This window comes from Haemaphysalis longicornis, unplaced genomic scaffold (genome assembly GCF_048455015.1).
Source record: "Haemaphysalis longicornis isolate Haplotype H1 unplaced genomic scaffold, Haemaphysalis longicornis Haplotype H1 scaffold_2, whole genome shotgun sequence".
Taxonomy (NCBI): Eukaryota; Metazoa; Arthropoda; class Arachnida; order Ixodida; family Ixodidae; genus Haemaphysalis; species Haemaphysalis longicornis.
Window position 1 is genome coordinate 214,657,221 of NW_027526295.1, and position 19,823 is coordinate 214,677,043.

Consider the following 19,823-nt stretch of genomic DNA (forward strand, 5'->3'; position numbering starts at 1 on the left):
CGCACAAAAACCACGAGTTCCGTGGGAGACAGTCTTTCCCTTCTCCATCGCAGCCAGTCCAGAACTTGTTTCAGCAACCTTCTGCCAGGCACAATGTCTGCAGTTGTCGAGGAAATCTGAACCCTTGGAGTTTATGCGCTTCGTGGCACGAGGCTTACAACTTTGCCATGGTCATTTCACAATTATAAACTACTAATTTATATTTGAACAAACTTTTGACCAAGGAAAATTGGAGTGCAGATGGCCTTATTAGGCAGTCAAGCTTTTATTTGCGATTGCATCCTGCGGTATACCTCGTGTAATTTTTTCATTTAAATACACGGCAAAAGGCCAGAGTTTGCTCCAAAGCCCAAAGGAACAGAAAACAACAGATGACCTTTGTGGCCACATCAGAAACTGATTCAGGTTATGCGGCTTCAACGTGCTGAATCTAATCTACACGTGGGCTATGAGGCATGGCATAGTGGAGAACTTCGGATTGATTTTTACCATTTGGGGTTCTTTAACATACGCCGAAATCTCAATGCACGGGCGTTTTCACTTCTCGCCTCCATCTGAAAAGCAGTTACCACGGCCTGGATCGAACGCAGCATCCTTGGGATCAGTTGCAGGCCTTAGCCATTGAGCCACCGGGGTGGGTGACCTCACCTCAGAAGCTACCCCAAACACATCGAGGTTGCTTGCAATGTGATTTAATGCTTTACGAAACCTCCATGCTACGTTAGGTTAATACATGGCATTGGCTTGGTTAAGGGGGCACATGGGTCTTTGATCAAAAACTTTATTTTTACAGTTATTATGATAAAAATTGGGGGGCACATGTAGTTTCTCATTCTGATTGTAGATATCAAATTTGTTTTTGAGTAAAATGATTATATTCAAATTTATTTGGATTTTTATATTCAATTTTTTGACAGCCTTTGTAAAAACGCTGCTGGAGGGATGCAGCTAAACAGGGGACCAGTGAACTGTGCACAAATCAAAGAGTGCAATAAGACTAACATTATCGTTCTATCTAGTCTGTAGCAGAAGTTACGACCATTTGAAGTTTGGGCCTGGAAGGCAAAACCGGTTTTTCTGGTTGCCACCTTTCAAGCCCAAACTTCAAATGGTCGTAACTTCTGCTACAGACCAGATAGAACGATAATGTTAGTCTTATTGCACTCTTTGATTTGTGCACAGTTCACTGGTTCCCTGTTTAGCTGCATCCCTTCAGCAGCTTTTTTACAAAGGCTGTCAAAAAATTGAATATAAAAATCCAAATAAATTTGAATATAATCATTTTACTCAAAAACAAATTTGATATCTACAATCAGAATGAGAAACTACATGTGCCCCCCAATTTTTATCATCATAACTGCAAAAATAAACTTTTTTGGTTTAAGACCAGTGAGCCCCCTTAAAGGAGTACTGACACGAAATTTCTCGTTTTCAGTTTTTATGTGGTAAAGAATACCTATTGGCCCAGTAATTACGAAAATCGAACCGAAAGGCGTCAGCCGCCAACACAGAATTATAGCACGTTTATTGCAACCAGTTTCAAATTTGGCCGCCGCGCGGGAAAATGGCCGTTTGAAGGCCAGCCTGCAAGCGGGCCACCCTTACGTCACGGTCTCACCCCCGACGTCAGGGACGTTCGCCGCATCGTCTGCTACGATTGCACACGGTCCGCACTCGCCCGCGCAGTCGACATGTCGTCTGAATCGTCAGACTTGGATGAGTCGCTGCCACCCGATAGACAGAGCAACTTTATTTGGCCAGGCGATTAGGCCGGCGATGTCTTCGCCGTCGTCCGTTTTTTATTATCACTGCGGTTCGAACCGGCGCAGACCGTGATAGCAACAGCTTGTCGCCACTCTTCTAATCAATCTGATCGCGAAAAAGAAGTTCCACATGCGAGAAAGTAGATGTTAATGTGTTGAAAAATTGTGCTAGGGGTTGTTATCAGTGCTGAATTTAAAAGCGGCGGTCAGATATTTGCCGCGATGGTAAGCCTACGCTGACCGGCAGCGGAGGTTCGGCGCTCCGACCCAGCACTGCTGGCACCGTGGTGCGGCGAGCGGCTGAAAGATGGCGCCACCTGCGCGCTAGAATCAGAACAGGCCACGGCAGATGTCTTGGTCACCGATTGCTGAAACGGAAATTATTGCCAAAATAAAGCTCAGTATGCGAAAAAGGGGATGATAGTGTGGTGAAAACTTGTGTAAGGGATGGTCATTCGCAGTTGTACAGATACCGGCGATCAAATATTCACCACGATACTAAGCCTGAAGTTCCCAACACCCAAGCTAACGCGAGCAACGCCGAGCCCGCTGGCTTGGGCGACAGTTCTTGCGGCCGCCGCCGCGCACGAACTCAGTCCACGTTTAGCGCTGCATGTCGTGCACCGCCGCATGTCGTGCACCGCCGCATGTCGTGCACCGCCACGTCGCCGCAGTGTGCGTCGACATCGCGCACCGCGCAGTTTTCAGCACCAGTGCAAGGGAACACCATGCGCCGGCCACGAACTGAAGAGCAAAGACGTCGAACACGCAAAGTGCGCAAAGTTTACAAGCATTGCTCACACAGCTACACCCGTACGTCTCCTGCCCAAACGAATACCACCGACAAAAGCAGCGCGGGATATCGTTTCCGGCTCCGAAAACGACTATATGACGTCACCCTGAACCGGCCAGACACGCAGGCCGATGTTTCGTCACGCCGAAAGCGATTTCGCTAGTGCTGCCGATTTGTGGAAGCTCGCGGCCGGGACAATCAAAATCGATCTTAGATGTGATTCCGGCCTCGGATTGTTGCAAAAATTTCTGTGAGGCATCGTACAAACTACTGAAGCCAATTATATCATTTTTTTAGGCGTCAAAATTTGGTGTCAGTACTCCTTTAAGGCACCACAGAAACATGCACTCACAGCCTACTAAATGTCCCGCACTAGACATCGGTGCCACCGTTTCCATCACCAAGCTGGCTGGGGAAGATAGTGAGAGGGAACGCTTATTTTATAAACAACTTCGAACACCCAAAAATTTTAATGTGATAATGTGACCGGACGATTGTTTCATTTATACTTGATGTTCACTTACACGGTGAACACCACCAAAGGTCATCATCGCTGCACCTAAAAGCTTAGATAATGCATAGACAATAAAAAGGCCAAATTATGCTTTCAAGACCTTGCATACTCTGCCAGAGTATGTGACCCCAACTACAAACACCTCTTGTAACACTCTTTACTCCCACGTAATGCCGAGTTTTCTTGCTTTACGGTCGCACAAAGCACGGCCAACGATATCTGCCCGGAAAAAAAAAAGGGGGGGGGGGGGGGGACTCCTTAGCGCTTAACGAATGGACCTACCTTCTGGGAGCACGCCGCCACGGTAGTCTTTTGCACCGACGCCAGGGAAACCCTGACTGGGGCGGAAGCTGAAGCCACAGGAAGGTTGATCACCTTGGTCGTTACACAGGGCGCACCGGTTGCCGTGGCGATAGGCACAGACGTCGGGACCACCAGCTTCGTGACAACAGGTCCATTGGTGGTTACTCTCGGAGAAGGTGGAGGAGGAGGGAGAGGAGGGGGAGGAGCAGGAGCAGCAGGAGCAGCACCAGCAGCAGCAGCAGTGGCAGCAACAGCGGGAGGAGGAGACGTCGTAGCAGGCACAGTAGGGGAGACCCTCGACATGGCCGCACAGCCAGCAGCTGCTGGAGGTGGAGATGACAGGGAGTCCAAGCTTAGAGATCGTTTGCGCTTCCGCAGGGTGCTGTCTTCCTCCATCTGCTTTTCCGGAACTTCTGCGCATGGGGAGAGAAGCAAAAAATGTAAGTTGTCGTGCAACGCCCCACCCATCGCCGCAACACTTTATTCAGCGAAGAAAAGGTAGGGTTTACCAACAACAAGCGTCACGATCTTGTTGATAAGAACCCGTAATAATGAGGACTGATAACTCTGAACATGATGGTGAAAGGGGCCTTAGAAAAAATAACTTACGAAAGCAGCAAGTAGTGAACAGTACAGGAAAGCAAGAACGCGGGAACTTATTCGCCGAGTCCAAATCGGAGGCCTGCGGCTGAAGACAATGGACATTCTGGTGCGAAAGCACCATTAGCTGAGCTTGACTGATTTCGCGTGAGCGGGTTGAATCCTCCTTGACGAAGCCCTCCCATATTTACCAGTTAACAGCTTACTTGAGCAAAGGTTTATGCACAGAAGAGACAGCGGGTGACACAAGTATGCAATGGCCCAACGTTTGCGGTCCAGCGTCATCAACCGGTACCCACAATGCTTTTCACCCAGAAAGGCTCTCTTCCAGTCTGCACCGCCAGAGCACTGAAAATGCCCAATACAAATTTTCCATTACACCGCCATTGGTTCTTAATGCAGCTGGTAAAGCAGGATTCACACGATGGATGAGGAAGCCCATGGAGACGGACAAATCTGTGACGCCAGGAGAACGTCACTGGATGGTCCGGCTTGGCGGTGCATCTACATGTGTGGGGTGACTAGCAGACAGCAGCATGGAGGAAGCTGGACGGCTCTTAATCTCCCGCAGCGCCCCCAAACCCTATGGCACGCTTCTCCCTTCTCTCCGACGGCAGCAGGACCAGCAGCAATATTCCAAGCGGTGCTCGCACTTGTCACTTCCACACGTGTCGACCATGTGTTGAAAAAGCTACCCTCACACTACAGTGAACTAAAATATTTTAGTTCACTGTATCTCGCACCTCCTACAAACTAAAAATAACGTAACCACAATCAGCGTGCGTTGCCAAGCTCCACATTGCACTTTGCGCCAAAAACAGGTTCCGTTCCCCGCGGAGGTCCGTCACGGTCAACTGAAAAGATGTAGCAGCATTTTCTTTGCTGAGGGGCGGAGCCTAGAACTGGCCGTGTGAGCAAGCTTCGTGAGCCAGAAAGACGGTTTTTCTTCAATTGTGTGAATCGCGCTTAAGCAGCTGCATTTTACCAACTCTTTGTTTTTGTAGCAAATTTTATGCAAAATATAATTTTAAGGGAAAGCCTCATTTGTTACCCCTGCATTAGCATCTTCAGTTTCTTTGTTACAGCTGCACTAAAATTGCACTGTGAATCTGCAAAAGAGGTGCTGGAAAATCGAAACTGCTTTGGTTATATCGTATTTACTCGCATAATGAACCCACTCGCGTAATGAACCCTCCCCCCACTTTTCTTCTTGAGAATTTACTTTTTGGTCACTTTGAATAAAAAATGCAGCGGGGATATGTTTTTATCTCAGCATGGTTGCTGATGCTGTAGACGATTGCAGTAACTTGATATCACGCCACAGTACACGCAGAAATGCTAAAAACGCATTCCAATAAAAAGAAATCGCAACAGTAGCCGGAGACGTGAGCGGGAATGCTGTGGCTCACAATTAAAAAATTGCGCGCTTGCAGTGCGCCACCTGCTGAACACAAAACAAACCTTGCGCCATAAAAACGTTGCGGCATGCGAACAAAGTGCAAAACGTACTCCGCACTCCTTCCTTGCTCTTCCGTTCCGGCTGGTTTTGGCGGCATGCGAACAAAGCACTAAACATATTCCACACTCCCCTGCCCTTGCTGTTCCACGACTTCGCCATGACGCTCCGTGGTGCTGTCGTTCAGCTGTGTTCCGACCTTTTTTTGTGCTCCTGGTGCGCGCCACACGATGGGCCAGTACATGAGCTGCACAGACGGTTTTAAACTGAAGGTGGTGGAGCATGCGTTGACGCACATGGAAACCGTGCGGCTGGGCGGCACTTCAGTGTTGACCCACTGCGTGTACGCTACGGGAGAAAACAAGGTTTTCGGTCGGTGAACAAGGATCGCCGTGTGTTTCGTGGGGCCAAAAAAGGGGAGTTTCCGGGTGTGAGAAAATAAGTTTTGGCGTGCCTTGACGGCACGGAAGATGGTACACTGTGGACCGACTACGAATGTAAAGCCGCAAGCGACTTCAGTGAGGAGGACAGCTTGTGGCGAGTAGGGGGCCACTGGCATGTTCAGAATAAAAAAGAAATTCCATTACATAATCCCCCAGGTGTTCTTACAAAAATGGTAAGGCTTTGACGCACTTTTCGCAGCAACTTTATTGTGTGGAATTTCAACTTTTAAAAAATCTGTTGCAATTCTTTCCCGCATAATGAACCCTCCCCCCAAATTCATGCAGAATTTTCTGGAAAAAAAAGTGGGTTCGTTACACGAGTAAATACAGTATTTTGTTATATATTCCATGAAGTCAATAAGGAATCCACAATTACTATTTCCCCGCTTGTCTTCGCAGGTCAAACTTTGCTAAAAACGGGTTGAATGGTTAATTTGCTCATAAAACTCAGTTCCCAAACACACACCTCCTAAGGGATAGCTTTCAGGGAAGCAGAATGCGCTCGCAAGACTCTGATGAACCAAGGCAGCAGCGGCAACAAAGGAGACAACTTCGGAAGCGTGGGCCATGAAATCGGTAATCGCCGAGCGCCATGAGTCAAGCACTCAGGCGTGCCTGGCGCTTGGACAAAAAGTCTTCCCCGTACCAGCGGCGCCAACGCCTCTTCTTCCTCAAGGCCCGTGATTGGACCAGACATGTGAGTCAGATTGTAGGTCCGTGATTGGACCAGACTGTTGGGAGTTGAATTCCCTAGAAGAACTCTAAGGACTTTTTCTTGCTCAAAAAGGTGGTGTTGCGAGCTGCCGGATGTTGCTGGCTGTGAGATTTGTTCGAGGCACAGCATCCAAACTTGTTCTCATCATGTAAATAGTACGTGTATAAAGTTTTTTGTCCTTCATCAGCAAGCCTCGGTCTCCTGATCAACGTCTCCGGTCACCAGTCATGCTACCAAGATGGATACTCAAACCACAGATCCGCAACAACTGGTAGCAGCGGTGGGATCAAACCACGCAACACGCAACTGCGTGTACCAAAGGAGCAGCAATGCAACTGACCTGTTGATGGCGGTTCCGTCTTCACAACAACACCACCAGGCAGCTTGGACGCCAGGCAACCAGCAGCCACTGGTGTGCGCGTCATGCCAGTGGGAGCCACGAGCATTGCGCCTTGTTGCAAAGTGCGGGGCGGCATTGCCATGGGGCCATTGAGCCCCGAACACGATGGAGCAGTCAGGCAGGGGCCATTGCCGGTGGCTGGAAAGAGACATCCAGGCAAGTGCTTCTTAAGCAAGAAAAAAATGTGGGTGATGTACCTGTCATTTAAGCTTCAGAACAGTGAGAGCTGTACTACGTGTTCCAATCTGGCTGTAATAACCTTCACCACCCTGTTTCACTGGCTTTTTTTATGTGCCACCACACACAGAAAAAGAAAAATGAAGCATTGCCAGCTAGTCCACTTGAGCACAAGTAGGTATGTTACAGGCCACGTCACTAACACTGAAGCGTTCTGGGGGCAGGCGAACCTTGACACAAAAAAATTGAGGCTAAAGTACCAGGTGATGGCACAGCTTATAATACATCACAAAAAACAGACCACGAGCGAAATTCCCGAACAGCACATCTAAAAGATAAAAAAAATTGCTAAACAGAAGCACTTTGCCCAGATTTCTCCCTCAAAATTTTACCAAGCGCAAGGCCTTCTCAAGCTAACATACAACAAAATAAGACAACGCTGTGGCAGTACCTTAGGGCCTCTTACCATCCATACAATCAAAACAGTCGTCGTTTAGGACAACAATTTCAAAAGCATCAGAAAGCCTGAGCTGCATAAACTTGTCCATTCTCATGGGAAGCTCATCCATCTCGGAAAATCGTTCATTCTTGTAAACATGGTTTGCGTCAAAGGCATTGTAATTAATCGTGAGATTCTGCAGTGGTACAGCCTGCTCAATAAAAAAATGGCCGTGTATCTGCTCCTTTCGTTGCAAATGTCGACGGAAGACGATAGTCAACTGGCGCGCCTGGCAAGTAAATGCCTCCCTTCGCTTTGCCGCTCACCTCTCATGCTGTTTCTCTTCCGTTGCGCTCCCTGAAAGGTAAACACTCCGGAGGTTTGCTCAAGTCAATTTAAATTTACCACATTCCTCTGCTCCAGGTCGGGTGCCTCGAGACCAGCGCTTCTGCACGGCGGAGATGCGCGTGAACTAGGGCACCCTACTACAACGTTTATAGAACCACGCTGCCCTACTCCACGAGCGTTTCAAGTGGAACGTCGTGGAACCTATCCAGTGGGACCTTTTGCTGTTCCCGTTTGATTTCTTAAATGCCGCCAGGAGCAATGGTAGCGCGGGCAACAGGAGGCGACGGTTTTCTGCAGTTGATGTAGTATTCCATTTGCTATTGCAAAAACCAAGCATCCATGAACTTTTTTTACAAAGGAACACTGTAAATATCACTCATGTACTGATTTTCTGCCTTATATTTGTGCAATGTCTTGTTCTTGTTCAACACTGTTGACAAGTATGAACATTGCCACGGGACTTAGACGTTTAGATTCGGCTCCGGGTATACGTAAGACTATTGCACAGATTCTGTTTCACTTTTCGTAGGGTGGTTGAATTGAGTCACAGACAGACAGACAGACGGAAATTTCTGCGTTTAAGTAGCCAAGAAAGACTACCATCTTTAAAACAGGGAGCCTGGATAGCCACCTTCCAGCGCTCAGATCTCACCATGAAGTGGCTCTCTGTCAACAGCAGCAGCAGCGGTGGCAACGGCAGCGACAGCGCTGTGCACGGTGGGAGAGGCAGCATTGCTCTTGGACGCGGGCGGCTGCTGTTGCGCTGCTGCGGCCGTGGCAGCCACGTTGTTGGCGATGTTGTTGGCCAAGGCACTGAAGGCCGTCTGGGGCACGAGCCGAGGCATGAGGGGCACCAGGCGGCGGCCCTCGATGGCCCAGTCGGACGACGTGTTGGGCCCCACAATGCTGCAGACGACAACCACCGGGGAGCGACACCACACAGAAACCGCATGAGCCTTTGCTTGCTGCCCACTGACACCAATCACACCAACCGCGCACTCATGAAGCTTTACCTGACACCACATTGCTGCCTGCCGTGGTAGTTCATAAAGAGAGGAAAGAGGGGACTCCTCCCTATGCTCCCCCCCCCCCCATGCATTTCCTACCCCCTGCATGCAGCTGTTTAATGCGTTGCAAACGGCTATGCATGGGTTGTGTCTCACGGACACTGGAAACCAGCCACAAGAAAGCTGTCCAGGTTTGCCCTATCGAGCGCTGCTTCATATTAAAAAAGAAACCATAATCAGATCTCCGCAGGAATCCATTCCACGCAAATATGCCCCCATTATCTGCTCCAGTGCATGTGGCAATTCTTTAAGGGCCTTAGCCACAGTAAGGTGCAAGGGAGCATAGAATTCATTCTCTGCCCCTTTTCACAATGGGGGGGGGGGGGGGGGGGCTATTAGAATGGTCTTTTTTTTTTCTGCAGAAAAACACAAGACAATGATCCCAGATACGCTCCAGTAGTTAGGAATTCAGCATGTTGCAGAAAAGCACCAAGACTGGGAGCACTCTGTTCTCCATTTAGTTAAACTTCCAATGTTTCCAATGCTGTTATTTTGCAGTCCCTGACCCTCCCCTCACCTGCTCTGCCAACTGAACCTGTAGTTTACTACCAACCATTCCAGGGTAAACTCCTACAGACTAGGGCTGGGCGTCGATTAAAAATTTTAATCCGATTAACTGGCAGGGTTTAATTGGTTAATTAATCGATTAATCGGTTGCATTAGTTGAAGAAGAAAATAATACAAATAATATTTCATAATAATTACAAAAATATAAAAATAAATATTGTAAGTATGCTCCTAGACCTGCTCGCAGCTATTTGTAGTGGTTTGAGGGAAGAGAAAGGGAAAGGAAGTGCAGTAGGGATATCATTGAGCTCGGCAGGGAGCTTGCCTGCATACAACCCAGTGCGGGGGAAGGGGAGTAGGGGGGACTGGAAGGATAGAGCTGAAAGAGAGAAGAATAACAACAGGGCTAAAACTATGACACACAGGCGCCTAAAAGGCCTTTGCAGAGAAGGACTGCTACTGAAGCGGCGTTCGTCTCGGTGGCACACGACAAAGGAGAATCTCCTTCACCGCAGCGGGCATTTTCCGTAAGGGGTGTTCGCCTATCTTTTTTCCCGGACGAAAAGGGGCAGCTAGTGGCGCAGCCTCGTAAGCAGGCGCTTGCAAGTCACATGCTTCTCAGAACTTAATGAGACCAAATGCGATTTCATAATACTTTCATAAATTGTGAAAATTGGAATTAAAAATAAATTGCACCATGCAAGCCTAATCGTAATGTATTTTTGTAAACATCTGCCCACTGTTGCCAGATTAGGCATGGAACATAGGCTAAAAAAGCACTACGTCGTTGCTGTTTAATACAAATATGTGAAATTACCCATTTATTTTTTCTAAACAACAATAAAACTCACGGTTCCTCTGAAGTAATAAAGAAGATCTATTAGCCACACTTTATTTTTGTTATTGTGCATGCTTTTTCCACAGAACTGCTAGCGCCACTTTAATGGCGTGTCAGTTGCGGGAACTACGTAACGGAGATCAAGGGTTAGTGTGTGTCAGGAGCGCCACTCCTTTCCACAAAATGTCTTTTGACGTGGGAAAAGGGGTTTAGTTTCAAGGAGATCTAGCATTGCCATTTGTCATAGGTATAAGTCAGGCTAGCAACACACATCACAGATGGGCTGAGCAGATCATCATCATGACGTTGATGCAGACGGAACGCCGAACACTGCATTCGTTACTCGCACTATTTCTAGAATCACGAACATTGGCACGGTTCGAAATTGCAGGGGGCTTCAATTAGTCGTGGTTTACATACGTTATTGTTGGTTCATATAATAATAAAACGGTGGGAGTTCCCGCTCACCCTTTTTTGTACAGTGTGTATTTGTATTCAGAGTATCCATCTTTCCATCTGTCTTGTATATGAGCTTGCGGTTTTAATCACTGTTGTCTCTCAGCATACTTGCATCGTTTTCTGTTGTAAGGTAATGTAGGGTTATTCGAGCGCGAATATGAACCTCAACATGCTTGCGCACAATTTAACCATGACACCCTTGTTTCATTTCGACACCGTGACTTCAACCGATTAACCGATTTAAAAAAATTAATCGCGACTAAAGCATCAATCGATTAATCAGAAGGTTAATCGATAAATCGCCCACCCCCTACTACAGACGGCCACAAACTTCTTCTCACTCCATGACAGACGCTGCTAATTGAGAACACAAAACTCGTCGATGACATCAAAAAGTAACATCAATAATCCCTAGCCTTATGAAGATTATAAAGAAGCCAGTACCGATGCTATGTGCTATCGCCAGCCTTGGCCTACTTTGAACAAATTATTTTTTTGAGTACCCAAGTCCTATTAGGCCACTGTCCCCAGAAATCGATTCTTGGCATCAACACTGTCCTCCCGGAATCAAAGTAGCTGCAGCACTTACACTGCCTGCACACCTTTGAAATATGTCCACAAAATTCAACAACGAAAATCAACCCTTTCAGGACTGACAGCACCCTGCTGTCGATTTAGAGCGGCATCTCTTCCATTTCCGACCGACAGAACAAGTGGCTTCCTGCCTCTAAATGCCTATAAACGTTACCACTTACTATCAAAAACCCAATGTGAAAGGTGGCACAGGAAGAGTACAAAGGGCTTTAGCCAGTCTGAATAAAGGAAAGTAATGTCATGATAGCAGGTGTACACAAAGTTGAAAGACATACATTCGGGAGACAGGTTCCTGCACAGCCATTGACTAAAAATGTGTGGGACCTGCCTTGTACATCCCGTAGGTTTCAATGGACTGCTCAGCTAAAAAAAAAACAGCCGAAAGTAAATACACTCACCGCTCTGCGATGGTGTTCAGCCGCTCATCATTCACCGCTCGTCGTATCTCCGCCCGGTGGCGTTCCAGCGATATGCTGCAAATGGCGAAAAACAGAGATATGCTGGTTGCAGTTAAAAAACGCAATGGGTTCTGGCTCGTTAAATCAACTAATAATTGGGAATAAACTTGCTCGCTCCCACGTGGCTCCGTAAAGCAAATTATCGCTAAAAATGCCAATTTACAAAACTCCTTACTGTTTCACATTGCATTTTGGGTTGCCAGACTCTAAAAGCAATTACCCGGATGTAAGATTTCAAAAAACAATGCGGGACAAAAAAGAGTAAATTGGAATCTAAACTTTCCGACAATCACTTTACTATTTTGTCCCTTGGCTGTTTCAAGGATATGCTTGTGCACTGATCTTGCCACCTCCCTCAACATTCAGCGTGCAGACACTTTTTTTTTTCTTTGGCTGAAAAAAAGAATGCATTATAGGCAAATGTAACCAAACAATGTAAGCTGTGAAATACCAACGCGCAACACACAAAACGGTTTCAGTAGCCTAAGCAAACCACATCGCTTACCGTAAATTTGCGAGAAATTATATGCGAAACCTTGCTCAAGAACATACCATTTCCAACAAGCCCCCGTTAGCTAAAGTCCTGAATAATGAACTTCATGGCAACTAAAACTGCAGAGAAAATTCAGGAAAGTCAGGGCTTCGTCCTACAACAAGCAGTTGTAGAAGCGATGGCAAACACTGCGGCCCTGCACTTACAAGTACGCATAGCAAGCACCAACAACACCATTAAAAAAAAAAAACACTTAAGGCACAAAATTAGTTTACACGAATAGAGTACGTACCCAAGCAATAAATACTCAACACTGTACCACCACAGCTCATTAATAGACTGTAAAACAACAAAAACATGAAGCTCTCACCAGAGGATATTGCTCAGTTCCTGCAGTGTCTTCTTCTTGTCCTTGGTCAACTCCCCTTGAGCCCGGAAGGCTGACACGACGGCAGCGTACGCCTCCAATTCTGTTTTAAAATGGCACACAGGTGTGTAACAACCGATGACGAGCACCCACGCTTGTCCTCCTTAGCCACAAAAGGGCTACAATGAGACTGACAGCCATCAGTTACAAGCTACACACACACGACACCGTTTCAGGCAAGAAAAGTAATCCCTTGCCACTCAATCACCTGTAAATCAACCGTCACCCGAGATTAGAGATATGAGGAAGACAGCCAGTGCAAACAACGGCCGCGAGCAGCAATTCACAGGACGGTACAGGTGCAACAGCTTTGCAGTGTTGCTACATGCGTCGATCGAAAGACCTAATGTCACATCCGTTGCAAAGAATTGGGTAAAGATGGGTCAGACTACTGTTTCACAAGCACGCATATGAGCAATGTATTCACGCAACAAAGGAGACACGTGTCTCAGTCACCTGCAAGCTATGCGCGAGTACTGCGGGGCATTGGCCATAACAGCATTTTCCCAGACCGTTCGCACCACTTTGCTGCCGACACATCACCACAGCATCAGCCATTCTTTTCAAACTCATTTGGCATGCCACATCAAGCGTGCGAAACATTTTCGGTCAATTTTCAGTGTCGTCAGCAACTGGAAAGCAGCAACTGCTTTGCAAGGTGCCAGTGGTACTTGTTAGGCAGTTAAAACAAAAAAAAGCCAGAGTTCTCTGACCTTACAGGTGTTGACCGCGGTTTCCATGAAAAATTGCATTTCCAACAAAAGCATGCCACTCCGTCCACAATAACATCTTTGCTCTCCAAAGAAATTAAACACTAGTGCCGTAGCAGCATGCAATGCAACTCAATAACTACAGCAACTAAAAAACTGACAAAGCAGGCAGGTTAAACAACTTTTTTCTTTTTTTTTTTTTGCTCGTTATTTCCAATGACACACTAACGCTTTCACTCGCGCTTTACACCTTTCGACCCATTTGCATAGAAAAAAATTTTCGTGCGGAAGGCTACCTGCAATGGTCAAATTGAGCAGGTCAGTTTGCGGAAGAGTCTATACTTCAACTACAGCAATAATGCACTTCATACAAATTTCACTGAACAAGCTGCAATACGATTTTCCTCAATAACCCACAAGCTCTGCCAATGTTGAGCCGCTGTTCCAAAGGCAGCCTCCCTATTTCGCCTCATGTTAATCTGACACCACTTGTGGTCGGGGGAAAACAGCGAGCAACAAAGTTCTTTCAGCCAGCCTGCACTGCACTCCTGCATGAATGAACCGAGAGTAGCTAAGTGCGTGTGCCAGCCCTTCCACATCTGCGACCCCATTACGAACAGAAGCGTGGGAGCAAGCGCAGGTGTATCACAAAGAGGCACAAAAGCCTGCAGCTGCCATGAGCTTCCACACAGTGTAGATGCACTGACTTAAACCACTGTGAGCCCAAATGGGCACCGCAACCCCCCCCCCCCTAACTCTGCTTGCTACCTTTGCCTTCTATTTATGGACACAATAGAACAGCTGGCCTGCCACAACAGCTCAGTGGTATAAGGTATTGACTCAATGCCCAGTTGCCATGGCAATTTTCCTCCCAAAAGCAAGAAGCGAGAACCCCTGTGTGTACAAGACTGTGGTGGTGGTGGTTGTTGTATGGGATCAGGCGGGGTTAGCCTGGCTGGATATGCCGGCAATCGCTCCGCTCAAGCTCCTCCTAACTAGTCTGTTAGGGTCTTTTCACCACGAGTTCACCAGTTCCGTCTCCCGTAGAACGCTTAGTAGAAGGTGCGACACGTCGCTGTGCAGCATCCCATGACCCCTCTTGCGCAAGATCCCTACATGGTCTAAATTAATCCGCAAACCTCGGCTCCAGCTGCGGCTTCAAGATGCCAAACCCCCATTTCGAACATAGGTTTGGAGAGGTTTCGGTTCCTGGTCTTTCTTGACAGTTGCCTTCTTTTTTTTTGCTGTTGCTGTCATTGTTCAGGAGTGTACATACAGTGGGCGAAATGTACGACCCTGGTCAGCTCAACTAACAAGGCATCGAGCTAAAGTAACCCTTTTTATGGCCTGACCGTGCGAACTTCGACCCAGCCAAACAAGCACCAGACAAGAGGTAATAATTTCAAAGCTGCAAGCTTTGCTGCAGCCTGCCAACCGCGCCTTTACATTTCCTTATCCTGTACAGCACAGCAAGGAGCAAGGCACCTTCACAGAAATATATGGCCAATGAATTTTTGTAGCGACCTAAAAAGTAACTTTGGGGTGGAAGCGACTACGGTGAGAAGGAATTATAGTTTCGAAAAAAAGAAAGATTTAAGGAAACAATTCAGGGATGATTCCGCATTGGAGTGATCTGGTCAAAGCACAGTAACTCTCCCCTCAAGGACATGTACACTAATGGCAGAAGCAGCATTCATAAGAAACCTGTACAACGGCGTAAGATATAACGACCGCCTATGCTTCTCAGCTGTTGCTTCTACACAATCGAGGTACGTTGAGCACAAGTGGGTTGCTGGAAAGGGGCTTCGGGATGTACAATAAATCCTCGTTAAACCGTACCTGACAGGAACGCGAAAAAAGTATGTACTAACCAACACTACGGTTTATCCGAATGCACTATGTTAAAGGGAAACCGAGTCAGGGATTTGGCGTAACTACGTATAAAAAAGAAGTACGGCTTATGCGGGTACGGTTTAACGAGATTCCACTGCACATAAATTCTTCACTATAGCCAGGTGGTAGGTACATTCTGCCGTGACTAGAACCACAGCCGTCATAGTTTTTTAAAAGCCCAATGTGCTTCGCATTAGTTCGGAGAGCACTGCTAGACGGTGCTGCAGGTACCCTGTTCTGCACAGTGCAGGAATCGTAACAGGGCCACTAAGCCAGCCACTGACAACCACGAAGAACAAAAAAAAAAAAAAAAAAAAAAGACTGTTTGCCAGAGAGCAACCTTTCTAAACCCGCAAGACTAAGCTCAACCTAAACTAACCCCAAATACTTTCCTAAAAGCCTACTGTGTTTTTCCAAAAGCCTATCTGCATTTCGAAACATGGGAGAATTGCAGTTTTTCCCACTGCACCCCGTTTAGTAGACAGAGCAACCTAGTTTTGATACAGACAATACCAAGCTTACTTCTCTTTAAGCTCTTCCCCAGTGTGTGCGAAAACGCCTCCAACAGAACTGAGAAAACAGCAGGCAGCGTTCCTGCGCCGGCACACTTACCAAGTTTTCGAAGCATTCTCTGGCATTCATCTTTTGTGTAGTCCAGAACCATCGGCCACATGACTGGCGACTTCTAAACGAAAAGAGAAGAAGCGGCATGACTACGAAAACTAGAAAAACAAAAACGAGTGGCAGATGTCACAAAAAAAATAGACAGCGAAGTTCCTTGTCTTTCGAATTTGCGCAGAGAACACAACTCAAGAACCAGCACAGCAGAAGCATTTGGCTGGCGTCCTATCTGTGAGAATCCATTAGCATGTTCCAGCATCCTGCCTGCCACAGTCTGCACGTCACTGGGACAATGTTTTGTAAACGTGTCTGACCCGCTAGTTTAGCTATCTCTCCCAATGCAGGTCACAGGTTGTTGTTTCAGCTGCCGCAACATGGGCTGCGTCGTAGACAGGGTAGCATTGCCCGAGATAAGAACAAGAAAATGTGACCAGCAAAAACAAGAATGCCGATAAGCAGAGCAAGCAGCCTGCATTGAGAGAACAAAGCACCGGTCTGAGAGCATAAAAAGTGGAAGCGCCAGTAGGACTTTGCCCTCCAACCATGCTGCCAGCAACAACTGTGCCACGAATCAAGGGGCACACCTTCCAGCACAAAACAACAACTGGCAGTGTTCAGGAAAGCAACTTGCTAGCTAGCATGCAATGAAGGATTATCTAATGCGGGGAACAAGTTCGTACAAGCAAATCCCAATGAATATGAAATGCAATTTTGCAGATTTCTCAATTTCAAGAACAAATTCTGAATTCCTCAGAGTTGTTCATTAGGCCAAATGTTTAATCTAAGTACAGCTTACGAGCATCCAACCCAATTTTACAAACTTGTGCGACAAAAGTAGGCAGCAAACAGCTGTGCATTTTAGTAGAAGAAAGGCGCCGACAAAAGGAATTCAGAGGATGACATGCTGTTTGTCATCCTTGATGGAATACAATAGCCTCATGACAAATCCTGGTAGGTCATCATGCTTTGAAGAGCACCACAGGATCCCTGGAAAGATGCCTGTGGCCATAATTTGTTGTTTGATTCGATGCGGTACAGCATTTCTCAATTTCATGAAGTTCGAGACCCAACTAAAGTTTCCACACCACCGCTGACTGTGTTATATGTACACCAAGACCCTGCAAATGGTTTCGCAACAGTACGTGCTGCAAAAACCCACTAACAGAAACTCAGAAACATACTACACCAGCATGCTGTTAGCACTGTGAAAACAGGGAGACCAATCACGCTTTTGATGGAAAAATGATTTCTATTTTCATGAAGTTTCTTCGATTCCTTTTTTCGTTTATGCCGGAGACCTGAAGCAACGACAGTGGCCCGTGGCACAGTGTATTGATCAAGACGCTGATGATCAACACGCCTGACAACTTTTGGTCAATACTCTTGCAAAATGCACCTCTGTTTCACCTCCAGTCAGTGACAATATCATCTTTTTTTCACAATAATTGCCAAAAAAGAGAGAGAAATGTTAAAAAAAATTACCATGTCATTTGTCAAAACGATCAGGCACCTTTATCTGTCACACAAACGCTCAGAAGGGTACAAAGGCTCCCGTTAAAAGCAACGCACATTTGCCCCGGCGTCCTTTCACCAGCACGGTTATAAAACCAAAAGCAGTCAAATGTTAGAAGAAATGTCAACGCACCTAGGAAGATAACATACCCGCAGTAAATCTCTCCATTACGGAGACGAAGGGCATGCGGTAAAGTGGACAGGAGCAAGTGATTGGAGAATCTGGGAGGGCTTCTCCTCGAGGCCCTAAAAACCCCCGTCGGCATCACACAGCCAGTAATCACCCCATTCTCTCTCTCTCTGGACCTCTGTTTGCACCTTCCTTCGGTCACCTGATTTCCAGTCATTTCTGGAATTACAATGCGCTGCCTATCAACAATGGAGCAATAGTGAAGGTTTGCAGTGAGGGAAGAATTGCGGCAAGCTGCGCACAGCTGTGATAGAGCTATTTTCCCCGTGTCCCTGTCCCGGTTGTGCCGCCGAGAACGCTTCATTCCTGAACCGACGTTACCAGCTGAGTTGACCCTTCAGTTGGTCACTGTTTATGGCAAACAGTTAAGTAAATCATCTGTAGGCTTTATTTTTGTAACAAAATCATCCCACAAATGTCTAGCTTAGTACGTGGCATAAGGCACTGCTTGCCTGTACACTTAACAATGTAGTAGAGCTTTATGTCCAAAAACAAGCAAGATTAAAGCCGATGTAGATCTCATTTTGCACACAGTAGAAGCAACGAGAGCACAAGATGAGGACCCTGCCCCATTTATGTGTCTTCCTTGAGCAGCTGCCGGATACTAAATCTGTGAAAGATGCTTGCAGAGCTGAAACACACAATTTTTCTGTCCGTTCTGCTGAAACCTATTGGTGCACGAGACCTCAAAAGAGGTTTCTTTTTTTTTTTCAACTAAAACATTGCATTAAGAGGTTTTCATTCAACTAAGGTTTGGCGGCAGCACAAAGTAAACAACTATGACAAGTAAAACTTTGCAACGGACACACGTGTAGGCTGAAAGGACTTGCAATTTCACATTGAGCGTAACTAATCCGGGGGGTTCGGAGGCTATCATGAGATGGTGTCATGAGATGGCCGGAAGAGGAGAATCGACCATGTAGGGGTATGTGCCAATCAAGAGGTCACCACAAGTGAACCGGCAGAATAGCCCCAAGCATAAAAGTGACAGGAGAAGGGTGATTGGTGACAAAGGGGGCTGAAACCAAAGGAGCCAGGATTCTGAGGGCTGCCTGCAAGATGCAGCAGCCGTGGTCTCGCAAGGCTGTCGTGAGGACACCCGGAAACCCAGCCAGGCTGCAGTGCCAGCAGTGTGTACTAGCTGCTTGTCGGCTGCGCATTAAATCACTGGCCTCAACTGTGCAACGTGGGGTTCTCCGTGTCGAGCTACCAGGGAGCCACCAACAACATGAATATTTTGACTGCAGCCGAGCACGGGAGACACTTACTTATCACCAGCTTCTTACTAAAATGAACTGGGAACTGTTGTTATTTTTTTTTTGCCCTCGCAAAACTTCGTGTCTTTAGGAATGAGTATACTATCGCATTTTTCTTGTCACTGTAACGTTTGTCTCGTTAACTCGTCCCCTTTCGATAAATGTTCATCTCCATTTTCTACACACTTCTCCACCACCTGTCTCATTTTTGCGGGGCGAGTCCCAATGACTATCCACTAATACCATCACAGAGGTGTTTTCTGCCTTCCGCACAACCTTACACCTCCATCTTCTGAACAACCTTGCAGAGTTCCAAGCTTATGCATTATTTCTGCCTTGCTTAGGTTAACACTCGTGGAACTGTCTGGTTTGAGCATGTCGACACAAAGGTAAAAGACGCTCAGGAAATGACAGAACACAAATGTCTGTTCTTGCAATGGCAATAAACCTTCCTCAATAAACTGAACCTAAAATTCTTCAGAGCAATTGCCCTAAAGCAACTCTGCCTCCTCCTTTTCTGCTTATACTATGACTTTTCTGCCATATATGCCGACATATGAAGCTCCTACACAACATATATTTCTATCACCCTTCCTAAACCCTGAAGTCTGCGCAGTACCAACAAGACTAACCCGCCGGACGATTCACTTACTGTATAGGCCCAGTGCACGGAGATTAGATTACAAGTAGTGCACCACTGAAGCATCTCACAATAGCAAAACGAATAGTAAAAACAAAGTGTAGCCCAAAATCTGCTTTCTATTGAACAGGTAAAGAGCCAGTTCCCACACTTGAAACATGTGGCTGCTTACACTGCTTGCAAAGTTCTTAACATGTGTATAAAGAA

At 46.7% G+C, this 19,823-nt stretch overlaps 1 protein-coding gene across 2 annotated transcripts in view; it reads right to left on the reverse strand.

The window, feature by feature from the left end:
- LOC144169878 (uncharacterized) overlaps positions 1-19,823 on the reverse strand; it is a 66,424-nt gene that overhangs the window by 44,156 nt on the left and 2,445 nt on the right. For both annotated transcript variants that reach the window (XM_077699286.1, XM_077699285.1), the window contains exons 2-7: positions 16,010-16,082; positions 12,738-12,837; positions 11,815-11,889; positions 8,604-8,857; positions 6,928-7,125; positions 3,353-3,786 (exon numbers count right to left, since the gene is read on the reverse strand). In XM_077699286.1, the coding sequence (XP_077555412.1) occupies positions 3,353-3,786; positions 6,928-7,125; positions 8,604-8,857; positions 11,815-11,889; positions 12,738-12,837; positions 16,010-16,070 (1,122 nt within the window). In that variant the 5' untranslated portion in view covers positions 16,071-16,082. The remainder of the gene's footprint in view (positions 1-3,352; positions 3,787-6,927; positions 7,126-8,603; positions 8,858-11,814; positions 11,890-12,737; positions 12,838-16,009; positions 16,083-19,823) is intronic.